The 13,081-nt window shown below is 35.8% G+C and overlaps 1 protein-coding gene across 2 annotated transcripts in view; it reads left to right on the top strand.

Moving 5' to 3' along the window:
• LOC126161406 (V-type proton ATPase subunit H) overlaps nt 1–12,971 on the top strand; it is a 64,187-nt gene extending 51,216 nt beyond the window's left edge. Inside the window, exons 10-12 of one of the 2 annotated variants that reach the window (XM_049917184.1) lie at nt 8,113–8,340; nt 8,710–8,823; nt 12,308–12,971. In XM_049917184.1, the coding sequence (XP_049773141.1) occupies nt 8,113–8,340; nt 8,710–8,823; nt 12,308–12,395 (430 nt within the window). In that variant the 3' untranslated portion in view covers nt 12,396–12,971. The remainder of the gene's footprint in view (nt 1–8,112; nt 8,341–8,709; nt 8,824–12,307) is intronic. The other variant, XM_049917186.1, reaches the window with a different exon arrangement.
• Nucleotides 12,972–13,081: the final 110 nt, after the last annotated feature.

A 13,081-nucleotide genomic window follows, 5' to 3' on the forward strand; every position in this document is an offset into this window, starting at 1 on the left:
GTTAGCATTTTATGTAAACATTTACCACGTATATCAATAGTTAATGTGGTACTTAAAAGTAGAACTATCAGTAGTACATCTTAGAAATCTTTGAGTGAGTATGAACATCTTTCAGTTAAAAGTTGTTTCAATTTGCCTCTAAAAAGATGGCCATGGAGTTGCTTTATATTATTTGGCAACTGCTTATAGAAATATCTTCCCGCTTCAAATTGACTGTAATCTGTTGCTCTTTATTATTCAACGAAAACAGTAAATTTTTGACAAAATAATTTAATTGAATAGATAAAAAAATCTGCTCACCAAGTGGCAGCAGAACACACACATAAATGAAGGTTGCCGATGTAAACCACACATGCGATCTTGATTCTTTCTCCAGACAATACTGTCTCAGATCTCCACCTGTGGGAACTAGAGCTAAAACATGCGCTTGTTTCTCGCCACTCACTTGGCTTTAATTTAGATTAATTTTTTACGGCTCAGCTTACCTTCGCAGTAACTACTTTTTTTCTTTACTCTATTACAGTTTCCTACATCGCTCATTGTCTTACCCATCTATTTTTCACCGCCCCCCTCCCACCTCTGTTAAATACATTGCACTTAGCTTTCCACTCTTATTAACTCATGTGTGATGTTTCAGCAGTAATCTCTGTCTTGCATATTAACCTGTCTTCCACCTTTAAGCTCTCAGGTTTTCAAATCTCATCTGATGCAGTCCCCAACAATCTGTCTTTCCTTCTCATCCATGCGGTAAGTCTCCCCTGACCCGTGGTTCTGGGTGACTTTCCCAAAATCTACCCTTTTTCCTAGACCTCTTCAGTTCTTTTCCTTCACCCCTTTTCCTTCCTCTTCAACCCTTCTGCCTGAAGAAGGACCCACTGACTCCGAAAGCTTGCCTAATTATAAACTTTTATGTGTGTGTTCTGCTGCTGCTTGGTTAGTAGATTTCTTATTTATCCAATTAAATTATTCTCTTATTATTCAGTATCTTATAATAATGACATCTTGTTCCTGCATTGTAACTGTGACTCACTCTGTTGTTCATCACACTTTATAAATATTCTCTTTTACAAACCTTATAGTCTTAAGGACATTCGATGAAAATGCAGTCAGTTAATTATAATTTTTAAAGTAGTCCCTACAGAACTGGTGTTTGCTCATGTTGGCAATTATCCTAACTGTTTTCTTTTGAAGCCCAAATATCCTATCCATGTAGACAGTGGGTGCCTCACCCCAAATTTCAACCACATATTATAAATGTGAGTGGTTTATTCTTTAGTACATTCCTATAAGGACAGGAACAGTTATAATTTGAGAGATGTTTTAGTAATCTTTTAATGGATGTAGCTGGTATGTTGTTCCCATTTAAGGTGTTCATCAATCACAGTGCTTAAAAACTTACATTTATTGCACATTTCAACTGTAGACAGTGATTCAGTTTGAGACTGGTTGTACTTTAACAAGAACTTCATTACAGCAGCCTTACCCTTATCCAGTGTACAGTAAAACCCCTTTCTAACGAATCTCAGGGGACCAAAAAAAATGTTCCTTAAAAGAGGGGTTTCCTTAAATAAGGATTTAGGTCAAAACGATATAAATAAGTGTTCCAGAATCAAAATTGGAACCTAGGCTATTTAGGCCATATAAATACTCCATAATCACACACACACACACACACACACACACACACACACACACACACACACCTTGCGCTGCATACAAAAATACAGTGAACATGAAAATGTTTCGTGGAAAATATAAACAACTGGTATCTTGGTCTAAGAGGAGAAAATTTTATTTAGCTAATGGCACTCAATGAATTACCGTATTTACTCGAATTTAAGCCGCACCTGAAAAATTAGACTTGAAGTCAAGGAAAAAAAAAATTTCCCTAATCTAAGCCGCCGCCCCCCCCCCCCCCTGAAATTTGAGACTTGAAATTCAAGGGGAGAGAAAAGTTTTAGACCGCCCCTCCAAATAGAAACAAAATTGGTCCATTGTAACATGAGAGACGATTGAGGTCGAATGGATGAAGATACAGCTACAGTAGTTTGGTTCGAGTTGTAAGCTTAACAGTTAAGCTTTACCAAGTCGCCATTGCTATGTGTCAGCCACCCCGTCCGTATTTATACGGGTACCCTTCCTTTTTTACGTGCTTCGTCTGGTTTGAATCAATTGCTTATTTTGCTTTGATCTGGTAAGTGCCGTTCTCTTTGTTATAGGTGTTTGTCACTCTAAGCTGAAAATGCATTATTGTACTGTGTCATGCATTGTTTGTCGCATTCTGATAATGAGTGTTTACGACCTGTCGCCGCTCGCAGCATGGCTTGCTTTAGTGCGCGCTACCGCGACTTACAATTGAAACAAAAAAGAGAGGAGTTGTCTCATAACCAAAACAACGCCAAGAGAGTGCTATTTGTTGTTACTTACACTGCTGCTTTCTTTGATAATGATCAACAAGAACCAAATAATAGACTGCGTATGGTAGAATTTGTTCCGAACGAGAGTTTAGCGAAAATTTTTCTGTTTGAAAATCTTTGCAGACGCCTCTTTAGTACATTACATTCTGCACAGAAATTAGTCATCTTAGATTCGTGTCTCATTTCTGACTGTATCACTATTCAGCATAAGAATAATACGAATATAAACATGACATTATATGTATATTCTTCCGTGTTTGCTGTTGTCTCACTCTAGTTTCGTAGTTTATTAGGCAGACAGGATTTAAATGAGATAGCAGCAAACACAAAAGAATACATGGCATAATGTTTACATTCTTCTACCTTTTCTTTTAATTTATTTACTGACGCATAGGTTTTGGCGCCAGTATTTATCTTTGTACCTGCAAAGCATGCCTGTGTAGTCCTACATATATTAGACGGCAGAAGTTAGTTGTGGTGGCACGTACCAACATTTTTCAGAACTTCCGCTTAAAAAAACAGAAAAAAGTGCGGCTTAAATTCGGTAGATATGTCAGAGGAAGGCAATGGCAAACCACCTCCACTAGGACCTTGCTTAGTACAGCAGTGCGGGTCGCCTGCATCGTCCCCTACGCTCCTTGGAGTATGGGACCTCATCATCCTCATCATCGTCATCATCATCATCACGGTAGATATCACAATAATGAATAAAACTGCTATACTGTCTTTATTTCTGAAAAAATCTAGAAGAGTAGTCTGCTGCTTCCATCCAGCACAGTGTACTCCTATACGTTGTCATTCCAGCTGGTTAATAGTGTTAAGGACTGACTCATCCACAACGAAGTATGAGAAATACCTTCTCACAGTCTCAAGTCCTTCCACAACTACAGAAAAGCTTGGTGTTGGTGAGTCCGCATCTTCATCATCATCATCATCCTTGTCACCACCACTTTCACCACCAATTTCAGTTTTTTCACCAATATCAGCAGCAAACAGCTCACTCATTTCCATAGTGGGTGTAGGAGTAAGTACATTATCATCATCTCTTCGTTTGCTGGCCATATTACATTTACACTATTGTAAGTAGACTACACAACTACAGTATACACTTAATACTTTCACATTATAGCATCAGACACGACAGCTGGAGTGCGGTAGTGTGGAAGAATTGTGTTTTCAAATGATCAGTTTAACATTCACCAATCTTGATAACTTCACAACTATCGATAAGAGACCAATATTCAAATGCTAACGCGGACATCGATTTTAAGACTACAAATGATCAAAGCCTAATGTTACGATTCAATGTCCGAAAACAAGAAGTGCAGCTGCAGACCGTATTTTAATTTGCGAATTGTAACACACTTATTCCTTAAAAGTGGGATTTAAAAGAAAGCGCGATTCATTAAAACCGAATTTCAGGAACACTGTTTTTATGGCGTTATCGCCGGGACCAACGAAAGTATTCCTTAAAAGCGGGTTTGCTAATATGGGGTTTTACTGTAACTTTATTCATTGTTAGACATTCTGTGATTAGTTCAATGTTCTCTTTATTGCTTTGGATCTGTAGCTGTTCAGTATGGCCCCCAGCTAATAAATGATACATCAGCAGCATAGTTCATGAACTTCAAGTTTTGTGGATATGTAATGTCATTAATTTATAAAAAGAAACAGAAAAGGCCCAAGAATATTTCCCTGAGGGCCTCCACAGTTTTGTATGCTGATCTTCCTGTTAAGATCTTACTTTTGTTCGTATAACATGGTTTACTACACTGTCTTCTATCTTGGAATTTACGAAATTTAGAACTTCTCCTTTTATAAAAATAAGTTTCTAATTTGCATAATTGTACGCCATGATTCACAGAATTAAAGGTCTCAGGTAAGTATGGAAAAGTTCCAATGGCTTTGTTTCCTTTATCCAGTTGAGATGTTCACGGTAAAAAGTTGTTGCTGCTGTTAATGTGGATCATTCTTTTCGGAATCCATGCTGCAAGTTGTTTAATAGGTTGGCAGTCAGACACACTGACCAGTCAGGCATGGAAGTGGACAGGTACTTCACATAATTTGTATTCCTGACTTCCTATCTAATGATATTTGTTTTTAGCCTTATATCATTTGCAGTTCAAAAGTGGTTTAATAGCCTTACATTTTGCTTGCTTTATTTGTTGTTTGATAAAATTTTTTGTGTTACATTTACTTCTTGCCTGTCCATTTTCTAATTCTTTTCTTCTCGGAGAATAAATTAAGCAGATACACATTCTTCTTCTCAGCAAATTTTTCTGATGTATGATCTGACATTGTGGCCCAGTTTTCCCAATGTAGAATCTTCTTTCAGTTTTTGTTCTACTTGCGCATTCAAATCTCCCATTAAGATACTGTAGTGGAATTTCTGTAATTTATCAGCTCATTCAACTTATCATGGAGGTGTTGTGAACACATTGGGGGATAGACATGAATTATTGGCAGAGGATTTTTAAAACAAACGTCGTCGTCCTATCTGAGATTCATTCCACATCGGCAATATTGTTTTTAAGCTTCTTGTTAACAATAAACACTATGCCTCAATTTCCTCTCTTCTCTTGTTCTCTGTAATAGAACACAGTATGGTTTTTGTTGTGTGTCATCTTGGTTTTTTCACCACACTTTACGTAATCACTCTGTATCCCATTACATTTTATTTAACTTCTGTCAGCTTCAGTAACCTTAAATAAAAGGTAGTAGAAGCATTTGATTTTCTGAGGTTCATTTTCTTGTCTGTTTAGCCAAAGTTCTAGTACCACAGAGATATCATATTAAATATAAGCTTAGAAATAAGATCGGAGGACAGACAAAATCCATAGTATTGCCTTCAATAAGTAGAAACCATAGGAAAAGAAATCAGGATTTAACATATTTCAGGAAAGTGCATGGAGGGGAAAAAAAGGGAGGGGAGTTTTTATTGTGTCACAAACTTGAAGCTTATGTTTGCCATCTTATATAGCCCAAAATATTAGGTTCACCACATTTATGCCTACATGGTTCACCATGGTGATACTTGCCTGTGATGTCACTCTGATGTGCATGTGCCCAGTTTTGACTGTTGGCGATATCTATCGACTTTGTGGTTTTATCCCAAATAGCACGTGCTGTTTTGACCGTGTGGAGATATAGTTGTTTCATCAAAAATAACAGCTTGCATTGTTTACAGGTGTACTGATCTCTCCGCTCGTAATCTGATGTTTAAAGACATTACATTTCATTCATAAGTGGAATGGTTCAAGCAATAGTTTCTTTTGTATACCTGAATTATGGCTGCACTGTTTAATTTGATTCTTTCATGTGTTTTTCAGTGCCTATCTAACTGCACATGCTCACGTCTGTGCCACACTGTACCAATGGCTTTGTCCCCGCACAATACACGGTTATGTGATTGCTGTGGTTGTTGGTCAGCATCTCATGCCCTAAATTCCTCCTGTTGATAATTATTCATTGTTCACATTTACTCACTCTTTAAAAAAGACTGTGGCTTTGCACAGCCAGAGACAGAGGTCGTGTGTGTGTGTGTGTGTGTGTGTGTGTGTGTGTGTGTGTGTGTGTGTGTTGAGGTTTTTGTAGCAGTCTAACCACTTCACACTATATTTATTTCATGAAGTTTGTTGTAAATAATCCATTACACATCAACAGGAAAATGATTTACATAATTACAGTACTAGAAAAAAAATGACATTCATTACACCACATTAAGGTTGTCTGAAGCACAAACAGTAGTTCATAATTCTGCATCCAAAAGTTTTGATGACTTACCCAGTGATATAAAATGCTTGACTGACAGCAAATTAAAGTTTGAAACTAAACTGAAAACATTTCTCTTTGATAAGTCCTATTGTGCAGACTACTATCTGTTATTGTAATGTGTAAATGTTGATGACTAGGAATTACTAACATCTGTCTGTCTGTGACTAAGAAATAAAAAATAAATAATAAATATTAAGCACAAAAGGCATATTTAGAACGAAAAAAAATATTAATATAAAATGACTTGTTCCACATCATTAAGACTTATCGTGCAAATGATACATTGAACACGAACTAGTCACCAACTGTTGGTGTATCACAAAAGTATGTGATATGGACTTCCATATTTTGAAAACCTCAAAATGAAATTCAGAAGTAAAGTTAAACAGATGATCAAAGTAGACATACATTCCGGGTGTAATATGTTTGGTTATTTCTGAAAAATTGACAGAGTTAGTGACAAGAAATATTCTGGGAAGAGAAGCAAACAGGCTACTGTTGGAAAGATAGGAATATATGTTACGCAGGTTAGACTGTCATTACTAAAAAAAACAGACTTGTTAAAATGAAATGTGTATTTTATGGGGCCTAAGCATTTGAGACCATTCTCTTATTCACATTTATGGTGGAACATGCTTAAAAATTATATCATTATTTTACACTGTAAATTGCTATTATTGGTCACATGCTGAGTGATGCATCATGGGTAAGATTTCAAAGTGACATGATGTGCAAACTACAGTAAAAATAATGTACTGACAATCTAATAATACAAGAATTCTGTTCTGCTTGGAGGTATACCTCTATGCAGTTCTGTTCCTTTGACATTTCAATAATCGTTGGCGTTGTTGACAAGTGCAAGCTACAATAGCATGCCTTGCTTCTTTCCTCATTGCACATGTTTATGGGCTAGCAAAGAACATATAGGTAAGTATTTTTTACAAACGTGAACATTAAAAATGTTGTGCAAATGAGTTGAAAGCTGAAACTAACAAACAAGAAGGAGTACCAATAAGCAAACAAGCATTGGTTTCGGAGTTCCAGCTTCATTTGCTGTCGATACAAATATGGCAATAGTGGATTTAATGGATTATGAAAATGTGCTTTTCACATCACTTCCTTCTCTTCTTGTTTATTTGAAATTTATCAACTACAAAACAAGTTACGTTAATGAGGCCAAATGAGCCGTATTACTAGAACAATTACGCATTTAAGAACAGAAAAACATTCGAAATTGCCTTCCTGACATGACGCTATTCATGGAAGCACTGTGTTTTTTAGTATTTGAAACAGCTGTTGCATGTACATGACAGAAATAATGAACAGGAAGCAATTGTAAACCGTAATCTGACAATGTTTTGGGCCGCTTAAGATGGCAGCAGGCCCCACCCACCCTGTCTTCAAAACAACATACAACGTTAAGTCTATTGTGCCATCTCCCTTCTTTTTCTACCTCCATGGGAAAGTGTAATTTTTTTACCAGATAATGACAACAGTTACCAGATTTTGTACAGGGACAAAATATTTTGAAATGCAGGAATAATCAGCTGCATCATTAGTGATGGTTCGTTAGTTTGTGCAACAATCTAGTATTTACCATACAATCTGAAGTCAAATGGAACTACCACATAAACATAGCTGTTAGAAAAGCAAATATAAAACAGAGTTAATTGGAAAGTAAACTTATTTATAGTAACAATTATGATATTGTGCATCCCTGCGTTGTAATCATTGCCTTTCTAACAAATTGTAATACATCTAAATGATTGATGTGGTTTCCTATGGTCATCATCCTTTTTTCCAATCAACAATGTTTTTTTTGGTAGCAATATGTATCAAACAAACAAGTGGCCTATTGAATTTTGCCTTTGTCATATGTGCTTTAGGTATCTCTTTAAAGATTTGTCTTTTATTTTTGCAGTTCATTTGATGAGTATGCCACAGAGGTGAAATCAGGTCGGTTGGAGTGGAGTCCTGTCCATAAATCAGCAAAATTTTGGCGTGAAAATGCAGGCAGGCTCAATGAAAAAAATTATGAATTGCTTCGTATATTAATTCATCTGCTGGAAACCAGCAAAGATCCATTAGTGCTGAGTGTTGCTAGCTTTGACATTGGTGAATACGTGAGACACTACCCAAGAGGAAAACAGTGAGTATTTGTCCGTTCATACTTGATGAGAAAAACATGAGACATAAACAGTTATGAGTTAATTGTTGTAATAATACAGTCCGTTACTTTTCAAAACTTTTGTTATATTCTTAATATTACTTTAAAATAAAATGTCGACTACTTTATTGTTGACTAAAGAGGCAGATTCTTTTTGGTTAAATTGCCATCATTTCTATCAAAAGTGTCTCATACATAATTTGTGTTCATTGTAGGGAAGAAAGTGTGTTAAGATTATTATTCTCCCAATAGGTAATTGTGGAAAAGTGTTTAGACTAATTACATTGTTATTATGCATCAGAAATTAGCAGCGTAGGTGTTGCATCTTTCAAAAGTTTTCTTTCTTCGTAGTGTAATTGAACAGTTGGGTGGTAAACAGTTGGTGATGCAGTTACTTGGCCATGAGGACCCAAATGTTCGTTATGAAGCTCTGCTCGCAGTACAGAAATTGATGGTTCATAATTGGTAAGTATTAACTGAATTTATAGAGAGCTTGTTAATTTTTAAACTATAAATGCTTTAAATGATATAATATGACTTGGTAATGCAGCAGGTATTGGACTACAAATCCATAGGTCTAGGATTCAATCTTCATTTGGTCTTGGGATCTTTTTCTGTCGCTTATTGCTTCCTTCACCTCTGGCAGTTATGTGTGTATGTGAAAAATGCTGAGTTCCACCACAGATTAGGATCCACTTTAAACCATAGGTTCCCATATTACTAACTGGGACAATCAGGCAGAGGGTTTTAGGAAGGCACAGACAGGGAAGTGGCGTGGGGGGTGGGGGGAGAGAGCTCTTGATAGACTTCTTGAATCTGTTTTTTTGGTGTGTATCCATCGATCAAATGCATGCTAATACTTCTGTTTGACATCAATAGGCATATTAGCTTTTGTAGTAAAAATTGTTTATCAGTAAACAGGAGTGATATTTAAGATCTGGTCTAAGTTTTGTTGAAGTATCAAGAAAATTGCTTTTTGTAAGTGCTGGGTGAAGAGAGCTCCAAATAACTGCATACATATGAAACATACTGCAACAAATCTCCTAATTGTTTCCATTCTATCTAGCTTGTCAAATGTGCCCAGGAAAACTATCCTTGCAAATGATGATAATCAAGTAGAAGGTTAATATACTATTAGTAAAAAGATGTGAAAAATAAGACACGATCCTGTACTATTAAATCTTCATATTCTGAGATCATCAGTTGTTCAGTTTAAAGCTCTGGTTATTTGTCTATTTGTTATTGTCAGATCTGTGTTACAAATAAAATGTAATACACACATTCGTGTTATGCAGAGAAATGGCCATTTATTCAGTGAATTGATAAGAACAGGAGAATATTTTCTGTTAGGAAGGCAGTGCATTTTGAAATAAACAGTACTGTGATCCAGCCTTTATAGAAGATGTCGGTTGCACGATACAGGTATGTAAGTGCACCAGTAACAGGTAATGGAAAAGCTTTGAAAATTGTTAGTTCTATCTTGTATAATAGACTTGGTTACAGGCCTCCACTAAGTGGAGGATACCAGTTGTTTGTGAATCCAGGCCACTAAGTTGTAGGAATTTATTTAATGTTGAATGTTCCACATACTTCTACCAACCACATTTGCAGCCAGCATAATGCAAGATGATCTGAAGAAAGATGTACAGTATTCACAACATTCAAATCTATTAGCAGGGCTAACTATACTGAAAGTTCAAAATGTAACCCAGGCAGAAAACACATTGATGATACTAAAAGTATTGCAAAAGCACTCATTACTTGTTAGCTGATGTTGAGTTTTCAAACTGCATGTATTTGGAGTGACTCTTCATCTATAGAATGTTGCTTCTCAAAATTGCCTCCATTTGTTCCACTGCATAGAAAGTGCAAGACCAGTCTGTGCCTGCAAATTAGTCATCCAACCACTGTTGATTTGGATCAGTAGTCACATTTTATGGTGTGCCCACTGCACGCTTGAATAATTGTTTCACCTACTTGTAATATTGCTCTTGTCAATGGTGTCATCTACAAATAAGTACTATGAATGTTGGTTTGCTTGCACCCTTCCTTGCCAAGAGTCTTATGACAGCACATTTCTTCTGTTTGGAAGACATTGTTTACCTAAATGGGGGGAAAGGCAGTATTTGGGAAAACCAGTATAGAGGAAGAGGCACTCTAACTACATTTAAAATTTGAACAATCTAATGGTTGAAGTTTCTAATTCCAATACATCTGAAACAAAAGAAAATACTGCTATGATACTTTCAATGCAAGAATGAACATCTTAGTTTTGGAAGCCTTACAGTGCACTTCTAGGTAGTCAGGTGAGGGTAGTTTAGCTTGTATGATTGCTTTACTCTCCTGTCAGCTGTGATATGAATAGTGCAAAGGATAGTTCAGTGTGTTCTTTGGCTTGGAAAAACTGGATACTGTTGCACATATTCTGTAAATATTCTCATATGTCCTGTCAAGATATTCCATAACCCCATCTGCTGACACAAACAGTTTAGAGAGGTCATCAGCTTCTTGCCACCTTTTTTAAGTTTCACAGGAGAGTTACTTATAGGGTCTTCAGAAATGTATGTGTGTGTTTTTAAGAGTTGATGTTTAAAAAGCCCACAGTTCACAAAGAGTTGATAAAGTGCCCATACATAAGGTATACATATTTAAGTCACTGTCTGTAATTAAAAATAACTAAAAAAGACAACAGTTTGTTGTCGAAATGCTCCATAATACTGCCATAGTTAGGAGATGAACTGATGAGAACATGTGCAAGCGTGTGAACTCGCCAGCCCTTCTCTCTCTCTCTTTTCCACCCCTCTCCCTCCCCCCTCTCCCTCCCCCCTCTCCCTCTCCCATAGAGTAGCATGGAGAGCTGCATCAAACCAGTCTCTGGACTGAAGACCACAACAACTGTACAACAGTAAGAAAAAAAATTTCATTACTTTCATGTTACTTTTGCTACAGGTGCTACTAGTGCTGCTTTGGAGGAGGAAAAAAAAACACATAATTTTCATCAATGCTATCCACAACCATTTATTACATACTGAGAGTAAATGTGGATACTTTTTGTGTGCAAGGGACTTTGTTAGATCGGCATGATTTTTGTGATCCAATTTTAAGAAGATTCAGAACACTGCTAAGAGATCTTTATAGACCTGCCTGACCCTCGAACTGTGCAGCTGAAAAAAAGATGCATTTAGGCCATTATGTGACCATTACAAAAGTGGACATCACACTATTTGCTCCGGCCACTTTCCCCCAAGTAGATCCTCATAATAAATACTCAGAATTTAATTTTGGTATACTGGCACGTCATAACTCACACATTCATATTTTTCTCAATCCTTTTCATGCATTCATTATGCATTCATATTATTCTCAATCCTTTACATGATTTCATCATGTGAATGAAATTATAAAAGTGCCGACTATGTAACTGAACATTGCAGATCTGTTTTGACATCCTATTCCCCACCATACAGTTGGCAGGGTAGTGGCAGTGCCACAAACAGTTACAATCTTGTATTTGTTTTTTTGTTAAGTGCACAATAATTCTTCTTCTCTTTTACAGAGATTTTATGATCTGTACCCTAAGTTGTTATTGTACTTTTGAAGGTAGTTAGAAGCACTTCATAGTTCAGACATTAATCTTCACAATAATCTATTAATTACAAGTATTAATACTATTTTTTGTTCTACTGTTACATGTACACTATCCACTTCATTTGACAGTAGAAGTGAAACAAATGTCTTATCTTTCTTATGTTGACAGCAGCATGTTTGATTATTTCAATCATGAAAATTGTGAAATTAAAATATTGTTATTTGTGTTCTGGTAGCACTTTTTAAGAAGTTTAATTGTCGTCATACATACCAAAGAATTCAACTGTTTGACTAATTTGTAGGGAATAAGTTAATGTATGTAGACTTGACATTGTCTAAGGACGCCAATGCTTTCTTACAGGGAATACCTTGGAAGACAACTTGAGAAAGAACAGACACAAGGCACAAAGCCAACTACAAGCACTGCATCATTGTCAGTAAAATCGTAGAACTACTACATTTTTATACATTTAAATGCCTTGGATATGCTGATTACTATTCAGGTGATTGGGATTTAAGGAAAGAAATTTGAATGTGGTGTTTAGATTATGGTGTATTCAGTATTAATGCTCAGAAATCTAGGCTAAAGAGCATATTGCAGTGTCTGAATTTGTGTTGAACCTTATTTACATTCCATTGGAAATGTAAAGTATTGTATTATAACAGCTATTACACAGATTTTTTAAATTATATATTGTATAATTTTAACTAAAGTTACAAATAAATATGTAAATAAAGCATGTAGATATTGAAATATAAAAATAAATGTTGACATAAATAAATCTCACCTGCCACAGGAAACAAAATATTTTGTAATGAGTGGTTCTATGTAGAGAAATGTTTTTTTATGGTGTAATAGTTGAGTTTATCATCATTTGTGTATAAAACATTGCTGCACAAAGGAAAAATAAAACAAAATTGTTTCATCAACATAATTTTGAAGGAATTAAGCATAACCTTGATAATTTTAGTATTTTTGTGTGACAAGCGTGGTAATTTAGAGTAGCGAATTGGTTTATGTAAACAACAATGAATTTATCATAGAACATGTGCAGTTCTAGAACAAAGACCAACATTGAAAATAAAAGCAATGTTTCAAACACAAACACATTATCAGTACCTATAAAACAGGCAT

This window comes from Schistocerca cancellata, chromosome 2 (assembly GCF_023864275.1).
Source record: "Schistocerca cancellata isolate TAMUIC-IGC-003103 chromosome 2, iqSchCanc2.1, whole genome shotgun sequence".
Classification (NCBI taxonomy): domain Eukaryota; kingdom Metazoa; phylum Arthropoda; class Insecta; order Orthoptera; family Acrididae; genus Schistocerca; species Schistocerca cancellata.